This window comes from Mytilus edulis, chromosome 2 (assembly GCF_963676685.1).
Source record: "Mytilus edulis chromosome 2, xbMytEdul2.2, whole genome shotgun sequence".
Taxonomy (NCBI): Eukaryota; Metazoa; Mollusca; class Bivalvia; order Mytilida; family Mytilidae; genus Mytilus; species Mytilus edulis.
Window position 1 is genome coordinate 24,438,162 of NC_092345.1, and position 27,563 is coordinate 24,465,724.

The window sequence follows — 27,563 nt, forward strand, 5'->3', positions numbered from 1 at the left end:
CTAAGGATGTACTTTTTATGAAAAGTAAGTGAGATTGTATATTAAATTTTTATCGATTTCCTGACCTGATCCTCCAAAGTGAAAGTAGGTCAGTCATCGAAGGTAATTACCTTTTCTTTTTTTCACTTGGGGCTCGTATGGATAGTAAAAAAGTTATTGTAATCGACTAGCAATGGATTATTGAGACTTGATATATGTTTATACATTGTAGAATATTGTAAATAAATAAAAACAAACACTAAACAATATTTTTTAGTGAGGTCCAAAAAAGGGGGATCCATGCCCAAATACCTGTGGAAAATGTCACAGTATGGCATACATTTCAGGCGAAAGACGGTCACATTCATTTAAAAGGTATTTTGAAAGCAGACGATAGAACTATTTCAGGTTTGGGGAACGAGTAGATTATCACAAAGTTCATTTCTTGACGACCTCATAATTTCACGATTGTACACATCGATTTTAATATTAGTTTCTGCATAACACATGCAATGGCAGTACCTTTCCAATTACTATTTATGTGTTGCGTCTAAATTTAAGTTGTAACACTTTATAGTGACTGAAAAGGGTAGAAAAATTCATCAGATGAGAAAATGCTGAAGACACCTGGAAACAGCACCAAATCATTATGTATTGCATCTAATAAAAAGAAACAAACTGAGATTTGGAAAGTTCCACTTCAAGGTAAAAATATTTATCTCTTTTGAAATGAAATTAAAAAAACATTGTAACACTGTAGTTAATTAATAAAGATACTATTACGTGTATTTCTGTATTGGCATTGTTATTGGTCTCAGGCCAATACAGCAAGCCTCGGACCAATAACAGGGCCAATACAGAAATACTTACGTAATGATATCATGCTATTGCATGTTAAATGCTATAAAAGATGATATTATTGATATAATTTACGTAAAGGCTACTGTAAATTTGAACATTTTAACTTTTTTTCATTTTTTCAAAACAATGTAATCATTGATCGCAATTGTTTAAACCTAGGCCTTGAAATCGTATTAACAAATCTCCAATTTTGTTTTATGCTCAGCACTATTGATTTTGAAATTGCCGTTTCTTTTTATTAAATTAAGGCAAACATCAAACTACGAACACCGTAATAAGCAACGTTGAATATACCACCTAATGTCGTTCTGGATAGAATTCCTTCAAAAGTGGTAGTTATTATTTTCTAAATTATCATAAGCAAGTCTCGTTATTTAAACAACAATACTATTAACATTTTTTTCCTTTCTTTTATCATCAGGACAAAATTATAAATCTTTAGTGAAGACAATTTTGATTACACAACAAATCTGTGATAGTATGGGAGAAGTACATGGATATTTTTTCGTGTTTTTCAAGCCTCCGAGACCGTTTCAAGCAGGTTATATCAACATTCCAACGCCATGTGTTTAATTTCTACATATAACTTAAGCTAATTATGATTTAGCCTTTTTTAGGTTCTAATTTATAATCAAATTTTACAATCATATTTAAAAAGATGAAGAAAAGTTCAACATCAATCTTACACTTCTTGCACCCGATACAGTAAACCAACGCGGATAGAATATTTCGCGTTAAGGCCTTTCTATCCCAATTCACGTCGACTTAATTTCGCGATTTTTAAATGTACTTTAGATGCAAATGTTGCACCTGTCCTAAGTAAAGGCAACAGTAGTCCTAAGTCAGGAATCTGAGGTACAGTAGTTGTCGTTTGTTTATGTAATGTATACGTGTTCTCGTTTCTTGTTTTTTTTTAAAGATTAGACCGTTGCTTTTACCGTTTGAATGCTTTTACACTAGTAATTTTGGGCCCCCTTATAGCTTGTTGTTCGGTGTGAGCCAAGGCTCCGTGATGAAGGCCGTACATTGACCTATAATGGTTAACTTTTATAAATTGTTATTTGGAGGGAGAGTTGTCTCATTGACACTCATACCACATCTTCATATATCTATTTATGTTATTATACAAGTTTTGAATAAATCGTTTGCGAAAATAAGTTGGTTTACAGTAATCAAACATATTCCTCGCATGGGTTGCATAAAAGTTCAGACAAATTGCTTAAGTTTGTATTTAGCCAGAATAATAATTCAGAACACATTGGCTTAGACAACTCTAATGATGTTAAAAAACCCACCAATTATCAGCACTCTGTAACAGATCGGGACCACTACCTTATATGGAAATGCATAAATTAGTATACTTATGGTCTCGCACATGTAATTGTTTATTTACATGTGACGCAATTTATTTTTACCTAGGTTTTTGCCCAATCCACTAAATGAGTAACAATGCATGATGATCACTACGTGTTTACAATCAACCGAGAACACGTGTTATTTACTGATAAACAACACATTTTTTTGTGCAATGCGGGATTCACAATTTCGCTTAGTTTTTCATTTTGTGTATCCTAATTTATAGTTCGTGATACAAAGTATTCCTTCCATGCTCAGGTCAACGAAGAGCTGTTTCTATGCGAAGAAACAAGGGTTTGAATTACCCGATATATAGCCATTAATATGTTTGATGATGGCACGGAGATTTCATGTATTCGTCCACCAGACAGCAATGAAACAACAGCGAAAAACACAATTACCCATGAGACAAACTTACTATTGTAAAGTAAGCCGTCGATAACAGCCAGCGCTAATATTCACGAGTACAGCAATTTCCGTATAGATAATTAAAGGCAAATGTGTGATCCTTGAATTTTTTGTTCGTAAAAAAGGCGAGAAATATTTACATACATGGCAGTGTTAACAAAAACTATTTATTTTTGTCACATTTTAGTATATGAGACTTCCAAACTGTTCCCTTTGTTTTGAAGGTAGTGAAGTCAGCAACTGTAGTTTCATTTTGTTTTCGTTTTTTAACGGGGCTCGGACATTTGCCAAACTGAATAAAATCATTACAACTGATTTCCTAATGCTTGCAAAGTTAAACTTTGGTTGGCTTGCTTGGGAAGGTTTGGCAAGGGAAGGTTTGGCATGCCACAAAACCAGGTTCAACCCGCCATTTTTTTTCTTTAAAAATGTCCTGTACCAAGTCAGGAATATGGCCATTGTTATATTATAGTTCGTTTCTGTTTGTGTTACATTTTAACGTTGCGTCGTTTATTTCTCTTATTTTTGAGTGTAAATTCACATTGCGATAAGACGTGTCACGGTACTTGTCTATCCCAAATTCATGTATTTGGTTTTGATGTTATATTTGTTATTCTCGTGGGATTTTGTCTGTTGCTTGGTCCGTTTCTGTGTGTGTTACATTGTAGTGTTGTGTCGTTGTTCTCCTCTTATATTTAATGCGTTTCCCTCAGTTTTTAGTTTGTTACCCCGATTTTGTTTTTTGTCCATGGATTTATGAGTTTGAACAGCGGTATAATACTTTTGCCTTTATTTGCTTTGTATGTATAGTTGTTTACACAAGCTTTGAAAATAAGATTGACTTCTTTAAACAATATATATAGGCATAGTTTAACTTGTATATTTTATATTTGAATTTAATTGGTTGTTATCCTATGATTCTACAATATACAAACAAACCAAGCAAGCTAACCGAAGTTTTACTCTATATGCATTAGGAAATAAGCTGTAAAGATGTTATCCATATGTATGTGCGACGAGGTGGAAAATCGCAGCGTTGGATCTAATATAAAAAGAAGATGTGGTATGATTGCCAATAGGACAACTGTCCACAAGAGACCAAAATGACAAAGAAATTAGCATTTAGAGGTCACCGTACAGCCTTCAACAATGTGCAAAGCCCAAAACGCATAGTCAGATATTTTTTACAATAGTGACCAGACCCCTTGGTTCAGTGTAGATGCTGGTGTGAAGCAGGGCTGTATCATATCGCCCACTTTGTTTTCGGTTTACATCAATACTTTGGCAGATCGTATAAACTCTCTAGAATGTGGAGTGCATATTGATGATTTCCCTCTCAGTTTATTGTTTTACGCGGACGATATAGCGCTAACAGCTCCAGATAAAGAAAGTCTACAACGTATGTTAAATGTAGTAACCGAATGGTACCCTGAATGGAAGTTATCCGTAAATATTGGCAAAACTAAAATTGTCCATTTCCGTCCACAGTCATTATTACGTTCAGATTTTTCGTTCCGATGGTCTGGAAAAATAATTGACTCTATTGATTCATACAAATACCTTGGAGTGTGGATGGACGAACATTTAACTTTCGTAAAAAATGCAAAAGAACTGGCCAAAGCAGCGAGCCGCGCTTTGGGTGCTTTTATTACAAAAACTCTCAATCCATGGGAGCGATGACTTTTAAAGTGTATAGTAAACTGTATACGTCCGTTGTTGAATCAATTTTACTTTATAGTAGTGGTATCTGGGGCACAAAATCGTTCAGTGCCATATCAGCAGTACAAAACCGAGCATGTAATTTTTTCTTATCGGTGGGAAAGCGCACATCGAACGTAGCTTCATGCGGTGATATGGGATGGACTTCACCCATAAGCAAACATCGATTAAATTATTGTAGACTTTTGTGCCAATTGATCCGTACTGACCAACAAAGAATTTCCTACAAAACTTTTAAATGGGGCACAAAATCGTTCAGTGCCATAACAGCAGTACAAAATCGAGCATGTAATTTTTTCTTATCAGTGGGAAAGCGCACATCGAACGTAGCTTCATGCGGTGATATGGGATGGACTTTACCAATAAGCAAACAACGAATACATCTAGAAGAAAGGGTTGGTCATTTGAAGTGCATAAGATTGTTGGTCGGATCAGACTAAAGGATCCGACGTATGAATTAACATTATCGACTAAATAAGTTATTATGCATATGATAAGTGAAATACTATGTGAGCTGGACAACACAGAATGGTATGATGAACTTTTTGATGACCGTGGTAATGGAAAAAACGGAAACAAATTCCGCACTTACAGATGTTATAAACAATGTGTGAAAACAGAACCTTATGTGTTTTTAAACATTTCTAGACAGGAAAGGCGTGTTATGGCTCTGTTTCGCTCCGGTGCTCTACCGCTAGCGCACGAAACTGGCAGATACTCTAGGCCGCCTACACCCGTAGAAGATAGACTTTGTTTGTTTTGTGAAAGTTGCAGTGAAGAGACTGAAAACATTTTCTTATGGAATGCACACTTTATGACGATATTCGATATAATCTTTTTCATGAATGTTCAAAATTTATTCAAGATTTTCACAACCTTGATATAGATAATAAATTTATGGAAATTATGAACTGTTATGATATTCAATATTTCCTATGCAAATTTTTATATAAATTTTTCTGGCGGAGAAAATTGTTTAACAGCTCTTTATGAAATTTTTACTAGCTTCAGAGTTTTATTATTTTAATTTTATCAGGGAAGTTATATTTCGACAATTGATTTTTACATTTATTGAATATAGTGATTTTTTATTTTAATGGTGATCTTTTGTGTGACTTGTATGTTTTTTACGGGATATATTTGAAATTTTTATAGAATTTTTAGCTTTTTAGTGTCTCATAAGTCGATTTTATGGCTGGATATTGATTGTTTTATGTGTAAATATTCATATAATGTTGCTTATATTTATGTCAATCAATATGTGACACTTAATAAACTATTTACTTACTTAATATGACAGTTCTTGTCCATTCGTTTTTAATGCGTTTTGTTATTTTATTTTGCCATGTGATAATGGACTTTCCGAATTGATTTTCCTCTAAGTTCAGTATTTTTGTGATTTTACTTTTTAATTACTATTCAAAAGCAAACACATAATGGTCCAGAGGCGTTCCAAACCCAATATTATGCGCAATTTTATAATTGTCACCTAGCTATTTACGATTATTTTAATAGATACTATTATCAAATTTCAAACAACAACATACATATAAATACGGGGTAAACACGAATGTGTACCAAACACTTGGTCAAGTATACTTCTATATTTAATGTTGAATTGAATTAAGCCTTAAGTAAAGTAAGTAATGCGATCAATTCAGCCTTATCCGTATTTATCTATAATAATATGAGCGTTAATATTTGAATGGGCAGGTCATCCATGGAAGACTGCACCAGTTTCTAATAGCTATTAACTCATGTCCTGAATGATTTTTCATATCTTTAAATTTTATTAAACCCTTGCAGCAAAGTGTTAAAAGGGGTATTTTTCACACTTGTGAACACTGTATGGGTTGATTCTCAAACCATATTCATCACAAATATTTCACACATACAATATAAGGAGAGCTAAACCTTATTGATTTTTAAGGTCGAACGACAAGTTCGACTAGCTAGTTTTTGTTGAAATGTCATCCTCATACTCAGAACACGTCTGTAATGCTAGAAACCTTTTTTTGATGAATGTGAACAATATCGGATCAATTTTCATTTCTATTCAGAAATATTCCAGCACTACCTGTAAATGGATTTTGTCTTATCATTGTTAATATAAGAAAATATGCATACAACAAAACAGTAGAAACCTTTTTAATACTTTGAGTAAATGTTCAATACTGGCATAATTTAATTAATTCCGTTTATAAGCTTTGTTATCGTTCTTAATTGAATTCTCAACTTCCTTATGTAATATTCATTAGAAGTCTTTTATTGTTTTGACTTTCAACTCGTTGAATTGTTATTTGTTTCAAACACAATGAACTAGATGCTTTTAAACCAATCAAATCCTGTGAAAACGGCATGATAATTATAAGATAAGATAACATAAGGTAAATTTATTTTATTATAGTGTCACATATTGATTGACATAATAAAGTACACAATATACATATCATCAGTTAAAACCCTTCCGGAGCACCTGAGATTACCCCTAGTTTTTGGTGGGGTTCTTGTTGTTTATTCTTTAGTTTTCTATGTTGTGTCATGTGTACTATTGTTTTTCTGTTTGTCTTTTTCATTTTTAGCCATGGCGTTGTCAGTTTGTTTTAGATTTATGAGTTTAAAAAACATGTTTAAACATGATTTAAAAAAATAAATTTCCAGTTTTTTTCTTATATCAATACCATTTTTCAATAGCGGTGACGTTCATGAGGTCTTCCCCGAAATTTGTTTTTTGTGTGGTAGCTGGTAACAAATGTCATTTCACTTTACACAAGTTATTGACCATGGAATTTCCATCAGATAGTGATTTAAAAAAGTAGTTCATATGATCTTTCTTATTTTTTTTTAATTGTAGGCGTGTTGATACAACTCTTTGGTGAGTACAGATATATAAGATCGAAAATACATAACTTTGACAGGATCAATTACAAGTTTTAATTAATTGGTTGTAGGTCATCGGGATATTTTCATGTACAACAGACTGGTAAATTGATTGAACTTTTATCACGTTCATATGGATATTGTATTAATTGATAAGAAGTAAAAATATTTTCGGTACTTTAAGACATGATTATTTCCCCCTAGGTATACTAAAGTATTCTATAACAATTGTCTTAAAAAGACTTCTAATTTGACTGCCAAATTGCCGTCATACATTCCTCTAACCATGATAGATTAAATACTAGTAGCTATTACATGTTAATCTATGCTCCAAATTTTTAAATTATATTATATGAATATTATATAATACACCGTGGTTAAAATTATATAGACTGTCGTTACTGATATATTTTACGAAATGCCTACTGTAAGTTTTGAAATTGTAACTGTTTTTTTCGTTTTTCTGAATAATTTAGTTATTAATCGCATTTGTTTAAACCTGCTTTAAAGTTCAGATCGCATGGCCATGAAATCGTTTTAACAAATCTTCCATTTTTTTTGTTTTACGATCAACAATACCATTTATTATGAGGATATGCATTCAATTTTGAGTTGCAATATTTGACAAAGAATTTTAAGTAAAGTATGAGCGACAGTCAGCTTCACGGACACATTTTTCTTTTCTTTCATCAATGTAATGGCAATAAATCAAAGTACAAAAAATATAATGATTTACTATCCATTTACCAGTACAAGTAACTGGGGAGAGAATATATCTAAAAAAGGAGGATGTCATTTTCTAATTTATTATTCACTATTCTTTGTTTGTTAAAAAGATTCAACAATACTCTGAACATGTCTATAGATATTAAAAGACCTTATTTTATTCCTATTACGTTATATAAATCCACGTTGGTATATACATGTAACCTTCCTACCTACATAGTCCTTATTATGCCACGAGTCACATAGGACAAGGACTAGATCTTTTCATTCATCTCTGTTCTGTGCTCTCTTTCTATTTCGCCCCAGCTGATTCCATGTTCTTCCATTTTAGCTGTTCTTCAAGTCGTTTTAGGGCGTCCTTTCTTTTTTTCTCCCTCAGGTGTCTATCTTAGAGCGACTATGGTCAAGTTCTCAGCTGGTCTTCTTAGAAAAGGGACTAAATATACCAGAGGGATAGTCACTCATAGATTGAAAATAAACTGACAACGCCATGGCTCAAAATAAAAAGACAAACAGACAAACAATAGTACTGAAGACACAATATTATCAACTTTTTTTTTATTTTTTGTACTGGGTTCATATGCATAACGCAATATCATAGGTACAGTAAATTTTGCATACATATTGTCGCTGGTTATTTTAGTTTCAACTTTTATCCATAGTATCTTAGAAGATATTATGAATCATTGGCGATCACGAAATTCGTTTTCATTCATAATTCTACATAAAGGCCAAATAGTGAAGACATGAAACTTACTACCCAAAAATTGTTTCTATTAAACCCTCATAGCATGTTCATAATTGATGATTTTAGTTTTAAATGTTGTTAATTATAATTAATTTATATTTTAGGAGAAACACACGCAGTTTGCAATTATCCATCACCTAGTAAGTGCACATATAACAGTATAAATCGTTTAAAAAATACAAGTTAAGTCATTATTTAGTTAAATGATTAAAACTTCGGTCCAAAATACCGAAAATGGCAGTTCACTTTTGAGAAATGCTTATGTAATGTTTTTTTAGTTTCGAACATTCAAGGTTCAAGACGACAATGAAACTGAGAAATGTATTGTTCCTTAACTGGCCCGTTGATAATTTTGTCTTCATTATCACTATTAGTGTAAACAAGCAATGACTAAAAACAATAAATGATTAAACGTTAAATGGAATGCAAGGTGGGAAAATTCAGGGAAAATATAACAATGCAAATTCGCTATACGGTGATAAATAACATAATTACATGATTGAAGTAAAATTTAGTAACTTTTATTTTTAATTCAGGATCAATTTGCAAAACTTCTGATTTTGGTCTCGATGTTAGATATCCTATCTGCTTTCTTAAGAAAACATACACAAATGGTGTCGTAACGTATGAAAGAGGAGGAACAACTGAAACTGTGTGTATGAACAATGCTGCACTCAGCTCTTTGAGGAATCCGGACTGCAAATTATCATCCCCGCCAGTAAACACTGTGTGCTATGACTGTTGTAATGCACATTGTCCTGAGAGTCGGTTCTGCAACCAAGCGAATGACATAAATCCTAATTACATGCCATCATACATGCAAACAGGTATAACTTATATATACTTATTTATCTTTTGGAATCAAATAAGATTTTAACAATTTTTTGTTTTTCTGACGTGGGATCGGTTGCATTCAAAAATATTGCAACGGTTTCTAGTCTATAAAGAAAGTGTCCAGAAATCATAAAAACACCTAGAGCTTTTTGATAAAATATATGTACTTTTGTTTTACAACTGACTGAACTTTTTTTCTTCTATTTTTTTAACACTTGTCTGTTCTATTTCAATTCAATATTTTATTTAAGATTCATCCCTCAATGATAAATAACACAATATTACATTTTATTGTAAATATATGTAGGTATAAAGAGCCATGCTGTACAGAATTATGAGAGACTATAACATTAGAACATTATAGAAAATTCGTCTATTATAAAACAAGTTTAAAGTACGTTAGTTATAGTATAAAACATTTAATGTCTGCGTCTATGTAAGATCAGATAACAGGCTTCAATTTTTTTACTGTAGTAATTTTGGAGCCCTTTATAGCTTGCTATTCGGTGTTCAAACATGTCTTAGAATGGTCTTACGACATATATTAGTCTGTTGTTTTATTTAACACTTCAAGTACTCTACGAATTTTATAATCATTTGCATACATTTGACAATAGGAAGTTCAGGACAACACACAACTGCTGCCCTAACCACATCCATGCTTACTACGCCAACAACGACACCAACTATAACAACTACGTCAACAACAACTACAGCGCCAACAACAACTACAGCACCAACAACAACTACAGCGCCAACAACAACTACAGCGCCAACAACAACTACAACAACAACTACAACGCCCACAACAACTACAGTACCAACAACAACTACAGCGCCAACAACGACCCCTACAACCTTGGCAACAACTACGCCGATTCCTACCACTTTATCAACTACGCCAACTACAATTACTACAGTTACAAATATAACATCTACAGTCAGAACAACCTCAGCAGCAGGTCAGCTTTTTATTTTATTTTCTGTTAATATTGATCTGTTTTCAATCCAAACAAATGTTATTTCTCATAGTTGTTGAGTAACATATTGCAAATAACTTTACAACTACAAAGCAGTCGCGACATTATAATGGGTAAAACAAAACAAAAAATAAAACCAACTTAAGTTAATTCTGCATCTATTTATGAAAAATGTTTTAAAATGGTGTATATGATTTTTAAAGCCTAAATTGTTTGTTGAAAAGATGCTTTAATTTCCGGGAAGAATTCTTAACAGTGAGTACTTAAAAGATTAACTACACATGTTTTTTTTTGTATAGTTTTTATTATAAACCGTTATCATCATTTCACGTTGTAAAATCCGAATATTAAGTACAATTTTATTATAACATAAATCATCTCTGTTCGCTCGTGACACAATCATTCCCGTTAATATTATCTCTCTGTCTGACATTCTTTAATCTATAATTTTACAGTAAATGGTACGATATGTTTGGTGTGTACAGAAGATCAGAGTACTTCTTGTTCTTCAATGGATTACACTGTGTGTAGTGGGGATAGACCTTATTGTCTCAATGAAATCGTATATCAAAATGGTAATTGGACAAAAACTCTTCATAGGTGAATTATGTTTGTGATCTTGTGATTGGACAACTTGTCAACATATTTTATAGGAGTAACACGACCGGTGTCACATGTAGACCCGTATCTTCTTACCCTTCCAAAGCACATTAGATCACCCTTTGTTTTTGATCGAGTTGGTTGTGTTTTGTATAATGATATTTGTCTTTTGATTGTTTGTCGGTTTTGTCATGTCGATGTTACTAGTTTGACATCGACTAATAACTTTGATTATCCCTTTTGATATTTCCCGTCTTAGTTTTATAATCATACTCTTATTATTCAAATATTTATTCGCTGGTTAATATTTTTGTCGATATAAAGCATCAATTTGGAAGTTAATAGTTTGAAGCAAGACAACAAGGATTTTCTTTACGTTTTATTTTGCATTGAAGTGTATACAGTTTGTTCTGTGATTTCACAATCCATGTTTTCTTGTATTGTTTAAATTATGACGAGGTTGTGTATATTACTAATGAAGTATGGCCATCAATATAAAAGTGTAGAATCTTATTGTTTCATGTTACCAGCTTTAGGACTTTAAGCTTCCTTTCTGTAACTTCGATCATTAGTATACTGTTTAATTTTTTAATTATTCTCTTTAATTGTACTTATTTTTTTACCTACTATAGTACTATTATATATGCTTATGTGTTTAACATACGTCTTTTCACTTTAAAAATATAAAAAAGAGGAGATTATGATAAATTGTAAATAAGAAAGCTATCTACCAAATTTTAAATGAAATGAATTAAAGCAATTCTAGACAACCACATGACCTTCAACAATGTGAAACCCCATACCATATAGTATGCTATTAAAAGACCCCGACAAGAAAAATATTAGACAAATCAATTGAGAAAACTAACAACCTACTTATAACTTAACAATTTAAAGTTTGTTAAAACTCTTCTTTTTTTTTAAAGATGTGCAAGTAGAGTAGAGTGTTATTGGGATTACTGGATTGGCACTGGTAACGGAGCCGACTGTATTCGGAATGGAGTGTGTACATACTGTTGTCAGGGACCAGGTGGCAAACCTTGCAATGCGAGGACGGAAAAGCCAAAAAACTTAACAAACTTTGGTCAAACTCAAAACCGAGGTATGTAGCAAGCAAAACAATATCTTTCAAATAAAGATCTACCAACAGGATCTGAGTTTTACATCGTTGAGAAATCAAGAAAAAAAACTCAATAAATACACCTTACACTTCGTTAAAGGAAAAAGTAGTAAGAAAATCTATGATTTAAGATATGAGAAAAGACAACCGCTAATAAAAAGTAAAATCACAAAAATACTGAATTCCGAAGAAAATTCAAAATGGAAAGTTCCCAATCCAACGGCAATATCAAAAGCTCAAATACATCAAACTTGCTAAACCTATCACTTGTATGACAGTCGCATCAAATTCCATTTTATAGACAACGATGCGTGAACAAAACAAACAGACATAATAGGTAAACATGTCAAAAACACAGCAGTCAACATTGTGTTATAATCTTAATCACTAAAATAAACATTCAAATATGTAACAAAGTAGCACAAAATGGCATATAGACCAAGCATATTAGCAAAAACTAAAGACAAGAATACACAAATTTACCATAGTACAATAACACAATAACGGGATGTAAAAGAGCCATGTCATATATGTAACCTGACATGAGAAATGCCTATCAACATGCGTTTCTTTGTATGTCAAACGTTTCCTTTTTTACCCAAAATCGTTTGACCATCATAAAGGGGAAAGTACTTCACTTAAAAGAATAATAAAGCAAAACAAAACAACCGTTACGGTTGAATTGATTACAAAAATCACAAATAAAATCAAAATACTATCTTACTGTATAAAAAAATGTTTGCAGTTACTTTAGGTAAGCTCGAACTTCTTGATATCATACACTTATACACACAAATATCTGTGACTGTAAGTTGGTGTATGAATACATTTATTTAGATGTTTTTCCCAATTGAGGGTTTGGTTTTCGATGTTGATGATATAAATTTGCTTAATGTTGCCTAATACGTTGAGATAATTGATAAATTTCCAATGTTTAATGTTGCCCAGCTTTAAGATAAACTGTTTAGACTCGAGTGTCACTGACGAGTCTTTTGAGGACAAAATCATCGTCTGAAAAACAAAGTTATAAGCCTGGTATCTTTGATGTGTTTATTTACCGATTCTGTAACCGATCGGTTATTTTTGATTTTTTGCAGCTTATAAATGTGCTGTAACCGGTCCACAAAATTCGAATACGATACAAGATTGTCCTCCTTCAGACAGATTCTGTCTCAATGATGTTTATTATGACACAGATCCGAATACCAACAACCTCATCACGAGGGATACAAGAAGGTTCAGTATTGACTTTTGGTACTTTCCATTCTTTTCAAGACGAACACATGATCACTTGATATAAATAGCCAACGTAATTTATAGAAGTTTCACTTGTAATTCTTCTAATCCTTCCAGAGCACCAGTTTATGGTGGGGTTCGTGTTAGTAAGCGAAGCTCAGACTACTGGGTCTTATTTATCGACAAAGAAATAGACACGGTATCCATTTTTGGAAGCATGTGTAAAATCATTGAAAGGAAACATTTAGAATTGAAATCATAATGCATTCATTTATTTATTGGAAAATACATCAAAATATATCATCGGTAAATCAACAACCACTTCAGAAAACACAAAACACATCAACAAAGCAATTTTGAAAATGATATTCGACTAGTGTAAAGCTAGCCAGCGTTAATATTCGTTGATATAAGAAAATGTATGTATACATGTATACATTTGTAAGAAGAAGTGGAATATAAGTCAGAAAGAGAGAAACAAATAGACACAAATGACTTGATATCTAACAATGAATTCCTTAATATAATGAACTGAACGCTATATCATAAGAGGAAGTTACACACTTGATATTTTTAGATGTGCATCCAAAGAGCAGTGTAAAGGAAAATGGTTACAGTCGAGAAAAACTGACGCCTGTTTAACAGGGAATATGACCGGTGTTGATGCTTCAAAAACAGGAAATAGACTTCTATGTCATTATTGTTGTGAATCCAATGCAACCACTCCATGTAATCTACATCCGAAACCAGACCAAATTAAACTATTTATACAACAAACAACAGTTCCTATCGTTTCAACGTCACTTCCTGTAGTTTCAACTTCACTTCCTGTCGTTTCAAGTACATGTACGTATACGCCACTTTCGAGTTGGTCCGTCATTGAAGAAAATGTAAAAATATTTCTGGTATGCTTTTGTGTTAGGAAACCTCACGCCAAACAGTGACAAAAAAAAAGTGAGGGTATTTCAATCATTATTTGAATTTAGGACATTCGACTCAAAATTGAGGTAATTTGAATAACAGATTTGAAGAATATGTGTTTTAATCGGCAAAACATGTCACGCCCTACGAACATTTACTGGTACCTCAATTTGATGCATTATATGTTAACTTATTTTGGCCAAATTATTGAAAAACAGTTTTCACACATATGTTGCACCTTGCGATCCTATTACAGCAGCAGACTTTGGACAATTCCTAATCCAGTGCCCGTACTCATTACAATAAAAACATCTACCGGGTCGTACATCAGACCTGGATCCACAACTAACGTTCACAGGAATCGAATTTGCTGTTTTTGCTGGGGCCTGTTGTGTGTATGGCACGCTCTTGCGGTCTAGGCGTCTTTTTAACTTTTCCTTCGTCAGCTTACTTTCTGTTCTACTTTTCGCTTTATACATCTTCTTCTTGTCCTCGGAATCTTCCCAAAGCATAATATTACTTTTGTCTTTCATTACAAAATACTGAATTAATGGTTAACAATGTACTAAATGTTAATTTGATGCACACAAATCAGGTGAATGATAAAAGATCAGAAATCCACCAAAGTATTTTGGTGATAGAAATAACGCAAAAGCTTTATAGAGGCATATGGAAGTTTGTGTAGTCTTTTTACAAGTCTGATTAAAATACGAAAAGGTATCAACAAAACTACAGAGATCCAAGTCAAATTCAGAAAGGAGAAAGTCCATAAAATCTGATACAATTAAACGCTGACTATATCAACCAAACGATTCTAATGGAATACAACTGTCATATACCTTATTATGTACAGGCATTTTCCGACGGATGTACAATGTAATGTGTTTAACATTGGTTTTGTAGCTAGCTGAACCTTCAACTTGTATGACAGCTGTTTATAGTTCCTTTATATTTAGATGAACAACCAAACAGAAATACTATATTCGTAACCGTTACAATAAAAAGAACCCACCAATCAAAACTTTGTCAACATATACAAGTATCACATACATACACACAAATGACTTAAAATGTTTTTAAAGATACAAATAAACCTGATATAATCGCCAATAAAGTGTTTGTAGTTGGTGTAAGATAGTCGTGAAAGACATACAGGCATAAACACTCGCTTGATAAAATACGAGTTAAGTTAAATATAAATACAAGAATGTCCAGATAAAAACAATACACTACAAAATCGCATGCACCGGAACAACGTCGCACCATCATTTGGAACGCTCAAGGTAAGACATTTATGCTGCATTAATAAACACCAGATCACGCCAAAAATCACCCAATCAAAAGAATCATAAATGCACAGAAAAATAAAGGCAAAAAAAAAAAAAAAAAAATAAACATACCGATATAAAAAGACCAGATCCTAGAACATCTTCAACTGAAGACCGTCTAGTATGATTTTCGAGGTCGACTCTTAATTTTAGGCTCATCAATGTTTGGCTAAGACACCGATGATGTATCATAAAGTTTGAGTGAATATCGTTTGAGTTGAGAGATACACATGTAATAGAGTTGAATCAATAAAAAATTATTTTACTTCAAACACTTGATTTATTGCATATTAAAATGTTTCTGATTTTAGTACTTGCAAATTTAAAAAAAAATGGCAATTAAATTCTAACTTAAAAAAGTTACAAATCCAATTGCCAAATAACATAGGCTTATTATAAAGATATTATTGTATTATATAAAATAAAACTCAAACGACCTTGAAATGAAAATGATAATGCAAAAGGAAAGATAAAAGTATACCAATTATGACAGTCATATCAATCAAAACAAAGTGATCAAAATCTTTAAGGTGCATTTTACCGGATAGTTTTATTTTCAGATATCATTCAGTCATGAAGAAACATGATTTATAAACAGAAACGTCAATAAGATTGTAATGTTAAAATTATGTTTTCTATTTATTGATTTTTTTCTTCCTTAAGGTAGCACAATACAAAGATTTTTCATTCCTAACCAGACATCTTTAAACTGATGTAATTCCACTTATCTTTCTTTAAATTTTATAAATGAGGTACCAAAAGAAAGAAGAAGGATAAATCTTCCAATTTGTGATAATTTCATTATGACATAATTATTACATAATTACTTGTTATGTAATTAGTTGCCATATTGTGATGTCCATACTTGAATGAATTTAGCTTCTTTGTTATTCATAGCATCCCAAAATATTTAATAGATTCTGGTACAACACAGTTTGACCTCCAAAACTGTGTCTCAGATTTTTCCTATTGTATTTCACTCTCTCATAAATATACAATGCAATTTGCAACAATAATTCATAAGAGACCACTAAATTCAATTGGGTATCAAATTTGTTCTATTGATGTTTTTGAAAATCTGAGACACAGTTTTGGAGGTCAAGCTGTGTTGTACCAGAATCTATTAAATATTTTGGGATGGTATGAAGAACAAAGACGCTAAATTCATTCAAGTGTGGACATCACAATATAGCAACTTATTACATAATAATTAATTATGTAATAATTATGTCATAATGAAATTATCACAATTTGAAAGATGAATCTTTCTTCTTTCTTTTAGTACCTCATTTATAATATATAAAGCAGGATTAAATGAATTACATCAGTTTAAAGTTGTCCGATTGGGAGTGAACAAATCTTTGTATTGTGCTACCTTAAATTCCTAATGAAGAGATTATGAAGACGATATCATCATACATTTACTTATTGTCACAGAACAATATTTTAAAAAGAATCCGAGATAGTCAAACACACAAACAAATATTATGTTCACTTACTCAAGAGCAAAAACATGAAACCGAATTTTATTAAAGACGTTGTACATCATTGGAAGCAAAGCAAATGGTAATATCCAATAGTTATGCGTCACTTATTCAGTTCTGTAATGTACCATTTTCTTTTTGTTTCAGCCGTTTGTCAAGATAAACCCGGTGTAGATTGCTCCTTACTGAATGCAACAAACATTTGTGCCAACCCTGCTGCACAACAATATTGTACTGCCTTTTGTGGACACTGTTAAAATGTTCTCCAGTCCGTATAGGGCCTGACAATTCTCTATTAAATAACGAAGTCTTGTATTTGTTTTGTTTTATAAAAGATACGAATAACCCACTATTGGTGTTACTGCGAGGTAGATTAGAGCGGAATAAACGCTAAACACAAATATGTTATCCACAATAATTTGGTTGAGATGAATGACAACATAAAAAAACATAAAAAAATTATCCATAAGTTCTTCTCTCACAGCCGTTTAAGTTTTAATTCATTATAAACATTTATATCCTGATAGTACATGTCTGAAAAATGAATAGTCATGCAATAATCCATTATTCGATCAATGTGTTCCATATGACCTTCTGTTATTCATCTACTGCTAACATTTTTGAGATTTAAGCACATGTACCATCGAATTTAAATGGAAGACCAATGCCCGCTAAGATTTCTAAGATTATAGCCAAAGTCTTTTCCTATCTATTACTGCCAAAATAATGGCGATTGCAGTTTATAACTATTTTCATATTAAGAGTTGGAGACTATGTTGGTTAGCAGGTTGACTCATCGTAAGAATTTTTGATTAACTGGATGGATAATGTGGCGGAATTTGGTTCCAAATTGCCAAGAAATGTTAGATTAGGCACAGTTTTGTGAAAGATAACGAACGACTGATGCCAAGTGTTAACAATCCCAAACATTTGCCCTTTTTCAATGTTATATCAAAAGAGGTCAAATGGTAATGTTTTAGATAGTACCCTTATGGCTAATTTTAGGTATAAAAAAGTCTAATGTTCCATCTAAAGGATACAACACCACCACAAGGAGTATTGCTGAGATGGATGTATAATCATGCTGTCACGCCAAGCAGGATAATAGACTTTTTTAGATAAATCTTCAGGCAAAAGGAAAGTGCAGTATGCTCTCTGAAAGTTAATATACTCCTTGATTTTTTTTAAACTGAAAAACTAAAAACAAATCACCGTACGGTCGTCAACAATGAGCAAAGCCCATACTGCATAGTTAGCTATAAAAGGCCTCGATACGAAAATGCAAAACAATTCAAACTAGAAAACAAACGGCCTAATCCATGTACAAAAAATAGACGAAAAACAAATATGTAACACACAAACAAGCGACAACCACTGAATTATCGGCTCCTGACTTGGAACATGCACATGCATACAGAATGTGGCGGGGTTAAACATGTTAGCAGGATTCCAACCCTCCCCCTAAACTGGGACAGCGGTATAACAGTGCAACATAAGAACGTACAATTAAGATCAGTTAAAAAAGGCTCAACTCATCGGATGGATAAAAATACAAATGCTACAAATACAAGTGGACGCGGCCGGGTTCTTGAACATTCCAACAACAAAAAGACACTAAGTACAAATCTTAGAGTACTCGCAGTTGTGACAGCTAGTTCAAAGCCGTTAACAACTAATAAAAAAATGCATTTCAGACTAAAATATCAATCAGTACACATCCAACATCCAATGGATTTAGTGTAAAGACGTCACAAACAGTCAGAGAAAATCATGACCTTGTGCAATGCCAAGATACAGGTATCGACAGATTGTAGATCCATGAATGTGTATATGTATACAACAATAATATTTAGTTTGTTTTCTAATTACTGATAACAAAATCAATATTAATACCAATAAAAACAACATCCAATGTTCTAATTACAGTGTTGAATACGTTTGTTAAAAGGATCGATAAGTTTACCAGGATAGTTTTGAAATTACCGGACACGATAAACAACATTTCCGTAAAAATAAGGATGTGCTATCCCGTTTGAAATAAGTTTTCTACAGATACAACCAAACTTAAAAACCAAATCTTTATATCTATGAAGGAATTTTGTAAAGTGCAGTATGTGTAAGACATAATAGTGTCCTATGAAAAAGTATCCCCATGGACACTTTTTCATTGAAATTTGGTATTTAATAATGTCCATTGCCATGGAATGGTGTCCCTCAAAAGGACAGATTTTTACTGCTAACAATATGAAATAGTGTCCACTCACAGGACACATTTGCATAGTAGTTGCTATTAAATTGTGTCCTCCAAGGGAAGTAATACAAAGGTCATTACAAAGTTTTATTATACTTGAATTTTAATTAAAATATGAAGGATTGGTGAGAAATTGATCAATATACAAATGTAAACAAATAAATAATGGATGGAAGTGAATATAGAGAAATTTGATTTCTAAGAAATTCCCAGCAAATGGTAATGACAATGAAAGAATAACAATAAGAAGGAAGTGTAAAATCAAATATGAAGAACTTTATAATATTTATTACGTCAGATAAGAAGGCAAAAGAAAATAAATAATGTCCATTGCCATGAAATATTGTCTCCTAAGTGGACAGTATTTTACAGCAACAGTTATGAAATATGGTCGATCTGCAGAACAAATTTACGTAGTGAATGTTATTTAATTGTGTCCTCAAAGGAAAATAAAATTGAACAGAATCTGACATGTATATAATTATATTTAAAAATATAGATATGAAGATAAGGATGGTATGAGTGCCAATGAGACAATTTTTATGTCAAAGTAACAATAAATTAAGTTCGTAATTAAAGTTAAAATGCGTCCAGTAATAACAAGGCAATGGATATCATTTAATACTTTAATCATATCAAAAAATGCCCTGGCCGACACAAGGTCCTGTGAAAAAAATGTCCACCTGGACAATATTATGGTAGTGAATAATGTCCATGTTCATGGACACTTTTTCATACCTGAGGACATGTTTTCATAGGAAATTGTGTCCAGGACACATTTAAATAAGTAAATATTGTCAAAATGTGTCCGGTGTACATTTTTTCATGGAGGACATATGCTCTTTGAAATTTGTTTTTCTCTTTCGATTTATGAATTTCGAACAGCGGTAAACTACTGTTGCCTTTATCTAAATATGTTTTGGTACGAAATAACTGGCTTACTAATTTACCAGTAATTCGTACATTACATTAAAATCAAAAACGTCACAACAGACACGGGCATAGCAAACGAGTTGTGAAATATAAACACCGTATGATGATGCCAAAGGAACACCACTCTCCAAAAAGGGAAAACTAATAATAGGAAACGAACAATCGTCCCTTTTGTCGTACATTTTAGTGTGGAGTCTCCCGTTTAAAACCGAAATATCTTAATCTAGTGAAGGACAGTTATAATTTGATTTATTCACAGTAAGTTTCTTTGGGTTAACTACAGCAGTTTATTGACAAAAATTCTTAATTATCTAACGAAAAATATCGGTAAGTGTTGTTAAATTTATAAATTAAATGCAATTGAGACTGGTCTTTACTGAGTTTGGTCATAAACTGCGATTCATAACAGTACAAAAATCTGCTATTAAAGGGGCGCGATTAGTGCCAATAGGAATACCTACAACCTGTCGATGAACTTTGTTGTCGATGCGTACATAAATGTTATCAAGGAGAAAAATAACAGCTTCAATCATTACATCACACCTCCAATAAGTATATCTGGCATACATACCTTTCTCATTAGAAAAGAAGGCTTTACATGAGTTGCAGCAAATATATTTGCATTCAGATTTACAAAACGACCATTTGATTCAATAGGAAAACTTGTGTTTGATAAGTTTGTGTGGAAGTGTAGTGTAAAGAGTAGAAAAGTCAAAACTGTCAACAGAATCAAAAGGACCATCAAAACTACGTAATTTATCTAAATTATCCAAAGAACTTTTTACACTCCAAAAAATATTTAATTTCTCTTTTTTAATATATTTTAATTTACTTTAGTTCATAATAAGCTCTTTGATAGTAGTTAAGGAACTTGTTAAAAGCACTGAAAGATTAATGAAGAAGACTTACTAGAGGCATGGATGAACCGATATTTTACTGGTTTTTTTGTGTGTGTAGTTTAGGTAACCAATATATAGTAGGGACATTCGAATGTTCAGAAGAAGCATTCAGGCGTATTATGTACTCTATTATTTACTTCTAAATTATTTTTCAAATGTGATATTTTATTATCTTCATTCATACATTTATTTATATAAGAATCAAAAGATTTTTTATCAGACTTTTCCCGTTTACACCATTTTTTTTCAAAACGAGCTTGATTTGTTCTCCCACTGATTTTAAATGGGATATTTTTCCATGGACGTTAAACATATAAACAGCAACCAATAAATCAAAACATATTCAAGGTATTACAACTTTTGTACATATGCATGTGAAGATAATGAAAATGTTAAGTTTGCCTGATATTAACTTCGTGTTTATCGGTATGTCGATTGATTGTTGGCTGCTGAATATGCAGTGATATTAGTGTTTTATGCACATTTGATATCTCATAAAAAAGTTGTGAACCAATATAGACTGGGTGGTAGAACAATAAAAGGATATGTGTAAAAGTAAAATACTACATCGCACATTTCTTGCGAAATACTTTTAAGAACAAAATATTAAATTCTTCTACATCCATGACAGTGACGTTATGCATTTTAATCGATCTATTTGTCATTGATTTTGATCATTTCCTAATGCAAAAAAAGAGATGAAAATAATTCAATTTTAAGTATTACTTAAGAATGAATTATCTTTATTCATCAATTGAATAGAATTAAATAAAAAATGGTTTTAATTGGATCATTCATATGTTTTATTATTAACCAATTTAGTGCATACTGTATGGAACTGCCCCTTGAAACATTTATATGAAAAATAACAGAGCCATTATGAAAAACATGGCCATCATGTGAAAAGAAGGGCCATTAAGTAAAAACAGGACCTTTATAATTATAAGGGCTATTACGAATTTTCAGTTATTGTTTATTCCAAAAAATAACTAGGGAAACGAAACATCAAGAAACTGAAAGCATCTTACATCCCGTTATTTTGTTAGTAGGAATCTGATGTTCAGTGAATGTCGTTTCTTAATGTGGTGCATAAGTGTTTCTCGTTTCTCGTTTTTTTTATATACTAGTTGATTGGGCCGTTGGTTTTCCCGTTTGAATGGTTTTACACTGGTAACTTTTTGGACCCTTTATAGCTTGCTGTTCGGAGGGAGCATAGACTCCGTGTTGAAGACCGTACCTTGACCTATAATGGTTTTCTTTTATAATTTATGACTTGGATGGAATGCTGTCTCATTGGCACTCATACCACATAGCTTTCTATATCTATTTGGTAAATTGTTGTATTCTTGTCTTTCATTTTGCTAATTTTCTAAATGCCATTTTTGTGTTTCTTTGTTACACATTTGGTTGTTTTTATAGTGATTAAGGTTATAACACAATGTTGACTGCTGTCCCCTAATTTTTGACATGTTTATCTTTTATTTCTGTTTGTCTGTTTGATGTGTTCATACATCGCTGTCAATATAATGGAATTGCTATAACACCAGGTTTAATCCGGCATTTTCTACATACTAAGTATAAGAAAATGCCTGAACCAAGTGAGGAATATCCATTCGTTTGATGTGTTTGAGCTTTTGATTTAACCATAATAGGGACTTTCCGTTTTTATTTTTTCTCGGAGTTCGGTATTTTTGTAAATTTTACTTTTATACTCAAGTTAATAATTACATAACAGAGTTTATTATTTGTATCAATTGATCTAATTTTGAGTTTTAAAAACAAGAATGAAATCTTATATTTTGCATACTATAGATTGGTTAGATAGAACAACAACTAAACTTTTACATTTTACATTTACAGGTTATTCCATTTAATCGCCTTTAAAGTTTCTTTTTTAATATTTCATTTGGCAGTTTGTTTCAGACTTCTAACTTTAAACATCTGTGGCTTCGGTGGAATGGTTTGGAATTGTAAAAATGCTTTTATTTCTCATCTTTAACTTATTTAGAAGATAACTGTGACATTACAAGAACAATTCAAAGTCTCATTCATCTGGTTACTTGAACAAATTGTGGTATTATACGATACGTAGGACAAACAGGACGGGAGTTTTTTTAAACGGACACAGAAAAAACTTCACCGCTTCAGAAAATCTAAAAAAATTAAAATAGAATTGAGAATGAAAATGGGGAATTTGTCAAAGAAACAACAACAACAAAAGTATGATTTACCAGCATTTACGGAAACACAATCAAAATATTAAATGTATCAGATATCAACCACTCGAAACGATCTCGAAACAACAAAGACAATATCATAAACAATTTGAAGATTCCCACTAAATTATCGAACTGTCTTGGATACAACGACTGTAGACAATGAAATATATACTATCTAGAACTTCTTTTATTGATATCATGAATATTGCTTCAACGTAATAATAGGTCTCATGGTACATATCAACCGAAATCAACGAATTAAACATCGCATAAATTATACAATTTATGTTCTCCTATCTATAGTAAAAAACCAATGGTAGACAACAGTTATTATGTAAATTTGGGGCAAATTCCAATTAGAAAATTACATGATATTTTCAAGGAGTTTGACACAATCTTGATCTTCAATACACTCGTATAACTACAGATTTTTGCCACGATATGCTGGTCCCACTTATCGATAAACCTGAAGATCGTAGACAGCACTTTCTGAAAGTTACATACATAAACATGATTAACAGAGGTATTGATTTCATCAATTATCGAATATGTTTAATGACTCTACCATTCAAAACCTTATACCGCCCTATCTTGATAACACAGAACCACCTATAAATATTTCGTTTATATACATACAAAAAAAACCCAGCAGAAGTGTATTTTTATTCATTAGTAATCATCAGTAATATCCGACGTCAATGTAGAATTACTTCTTTGACTTAAGACTGTGAATCGTCGAATTTTAGATATGGAAATGTTATTACGGAGGACCTCAATATCGTTTTAGACCGTTAAAAACTTTGAAAAAAAGCACCAAACTATCGTCCATCATCTAAAATAGACTTGAAACAGTGCAGCCACGCTGGTAACAGAAGACGGTCTTTAATCGTATTGTAAAATTTGACGTAGACGGGAGACCCGTCTTAATAGCATTTAATTGATACATTCATCAACACTTATCGTTATCTTGATTATATTATTTCGCTACACAATAATAAATTTTTGAAATATTGTGACGATATTGACCCAAAGGAACGTACTTAAGAAATTACATAAAAACGATAGTACCTATCCTTTCCTAGTTTTACATATTTCAGCTTTACATCAAAATTCAAGACAAAAGGGACGATTATTTGTTCCCTATTGTAAATTTTCCTTTTTTGAACAGTGATGTCCCTTTTGAATCATCCTACGGTATTCATATATCACAACTAGTTCGCTATGCCCTTGGCTGTTGTGACGTTTTGGATTTCAATGCACGTAACCTATGTATTACTGGCAAATATTTAAGTCAGGGATTTCGTTTTCACAAGTTACTTTTAACCTTTATTAAATTCTTCCATATATATCAATATTTTGTTTTGAATGATGATTGCACTTGTAGAAAACTTATTTCAAACGGAAGAGAACATCCTCATGTTTACGGAAATATTATTTACCGAGCCAAGATATTAAGAAAACGATCCAGGTAAAATTATGAAACCTTTAAAAAAAATTAAAGTAATTAGATCTTGAATGTTGTTTTTATTGGTATTTATATTGATTTTGTTATCTCAAAACTAAATTCAAACTAAATATTATTGTTTATATAGCCTACATATGCATATTCATGTATCTAAAAGCTGTCGATACCTGTATCTTGGCATTGCACAAATTCATGTTTTTCTGTGACTGTTATGACGTCTTAACACCATATCTATTGACAGTTGGATGTGTACTGATCGATATTTTAGTCTTAAATGCACGACTCTTTTTTTTAGTTGCTATTGGCTTTGAACAAGCTGTAAATGACTTCGAATACTCTCAGATCTGTACTTAATTTCCTTTAAATTATAAATTTTGCCTTTTGTAGGCATTAAAGCTAGTAGTTGTCTTAAAAGACAGCAATAAGCTGGCCCAAGACCACAATTAATGACCCCGCTTTTCGTTGTCCACGAATATAGTTCCTTTTAATTAGAGTGTATTTTTCCTTAATTTTTTTTGTTTCCCTTCCTCACTAGTTTCTTAGATTTTTTTGGGTGGAAATGAAAGAAGAGAGGTGAAATAAATTTTCGAATGTTGTATTTAAACTGATTTTGATATGGAATGAGTGATTAGGCCAAGTGCAAAAAGGTAATATTTACAGTTTTCGGAACGTCTCTTGACTTATCAATAGGGGTATGGATGTGTATTGGCTAAATTTGTAAAAGCGATTGGTTCAATCTTTCTGAATTTTGGATATATATTTGGACTAGTACTATACATTAAACACACAAAAAACTGACAAAAGTGCATGGTGCAATTTTTTTAATGATACAAAACGTTATAAAGAACTGATAGAGGAATTAAGTGTGGTCTGTGGCTAGCTCATTTGCACTCTCAAACATACGAGATTTGGGAAGAAGCGCATTAAATCTAGTATACTCGATGAAATTTGAAGGTCAAAATTTACTAGGAAAGTCTCTGAATTGTTAGATGTAATGCGTACCAGGTTGACAAAAAAAGGTCAATCAACATTGGACAATGTTTCAGTACAATGATCCTAAATTGAAATAATTTGTAAATCTTCTTGACGAGGTTAGCAGTGGAGCAGTCCTGCCTTGAAGAATTACATGGAGATCATTGAAAAAATATCCAACCACTATCTGGAGCGTACCGATTGACAATAAATTTGATGAAAATATTGAATAAGACATAATGTATCTAGTCATCAATTGACAAACTGGTGAAAAGCTTTAATAAAATGACTTGGTATAACAAAGCTAGTGGTTTAAAATTTTAGGACGTTCTCACGATGGTTGTTTTGGTATATAGCATACACAGTTAATGTTCATTTGACAATGATTAAACATAGGTCTTGCTTACGTAATTAAGACATCCTTATCAAACTTTATATAGTATCACAGAACAGATAAAAGAAAGTCCGACATGAACTGGAATATTTCCTTCTTGTTGATTTCAGGTTTGTATGTACTTGTTGTATGAATGTTTTAGCTTTACGTTTAACATAAAGTATAATATCGATTTACTAAAATGCCGCTCGCAAAGTCTAGTTAAAAGCAAATATGGAAACTTTCTAATAAGGGTGTACCTAACGGGGAGGCATCGACTGTTGTTGAAACATTAAATGTCATATTATTCTTAATTCATGTACTGTAACAGATGTATGAACCACTTAACCGGAAATACATTGATATGGTAAAAAGGGTACAAAGTGTAACCAGTACTTTTTTCTGTTAAAAGTAAAGAAAATTCAACATTATTGCTATACACGAGTCGGAAATGGCCTTCATTGAGCTCTGAAATTAAACAATACAAGGATAACATGAATACAAATTGAAATAAATATTAAAAATAAACTGAAGTAAGTCAGTGACCAAAAAGTAAAATCACACAAATACTGAACTCGGAAGAAAATTCAAAAAGGAAATTCCCTAATCAAATAGCAAAATTAAAAGCCCAAACACATCAAACGAATAAATAACAACTGACTTAGAACAGTCATTTTGTTATGTAGAAAGTGGTGAATTAAACCTGGTTGTAACGTTTTTAAAATAATATTTACCACCAACCACCAACATCCTATTATTCCCAATAAATACTGAAATAGACACACACGAAAGGACATAGAACTTACATCAAAAGGTCCAGAAAACCTAAATTAGTACACGAGATGTGGTTAAACTAGTTCTACATGTGCTTAGTCCATCTTCATTTATATATATTCACGTAAAACCCCTGCACCTGCTAATTCAAATTCACTCCGAAATTTAAATTTTAAAGATGCTAGCGCTTGTTCTCATTAAAACTGTTCGAAAAATTTCAACACCTTCTTATGAAAGGAGTAGTGGTATCAAAGAAAAATACAATTCATGAATCATGTTCTATCTTAGAGAGGGACGAAAGATATCAGAGGGACAATCAAACTCATAAATCGAAAATAAACTGACAACGCCATGGCTAAAATTGAAAAAGACAAGCAGACAAACAATGGTACACATGACACAACATAAAAAACTAAAGAATAAACAACACGAACCCCTCCAAAAACTAGGGGTGCTCTCAGGTGCTCCGGAAGGGTAAGCAGATCCTGCTCCACATG

At 32.1% G+C, this 27,563-nt stretch overlaps 1 protein-coding gene across 1 annotated transcript; it reads left to right on the forward strand.

Moving 5' to 3' along the window:
* The first annotated feature begins 593 nt into the window (after positions 1 to 593).
* On the forward strand, positions 594 to 17,493 carry LOC139510770 (uncharacterized). Its single transcript, XM_071297300.1, has 9 exons — positions 594 to 684; positions 8,782 to 8,817; positions 9,214 to 9,504; positions 10,129 to 10,473; positions 10,947 to 11,091; positions 12,018 to 12,193; positions 13,309 to 13,447; positions 14,025 to 14,293; positions 17,328 to 17,493. Exons 1-9 carry the CDS (start codon positions 594 to 596, stop codon positions 17,435 to 17,437), a joined length of 1,602 nt encoding a protein of 533 aa, XP_071153401.1. The 3' UTR covers positions 17,438 to 17,493.
* Positions 17,494 to 27,563: the final 10,070 nt, after the last annotated feature.

What these genes read in the sequence shown, in the direction of transcription:
- LOC139510770 (XM_071297300.1), top strand. Translation starts at nt 594, where the DNA reads ATGCTGAAGACACCTGGAAACAGCACCAAATCATTATGTATTGCATCT. An exon ending in TTGCAATTATCCATCACCTA is followed by an intron (nt 8,818 to 9,213) that starts GTAAGTGCACAT and finishes TTTTTAATTCAG; the next exon opens with GATCAATTTGCAAAACTTCT. An exon ending in TGGACAAAAACTCTTCATAG is followed by an intron (nt 11,092 to 12,017) that starts GTGAATTATGTT and finishes TTTTTTTTAAAG; the next exon opens with ATGTGCAAGTAGAGTAGAGT.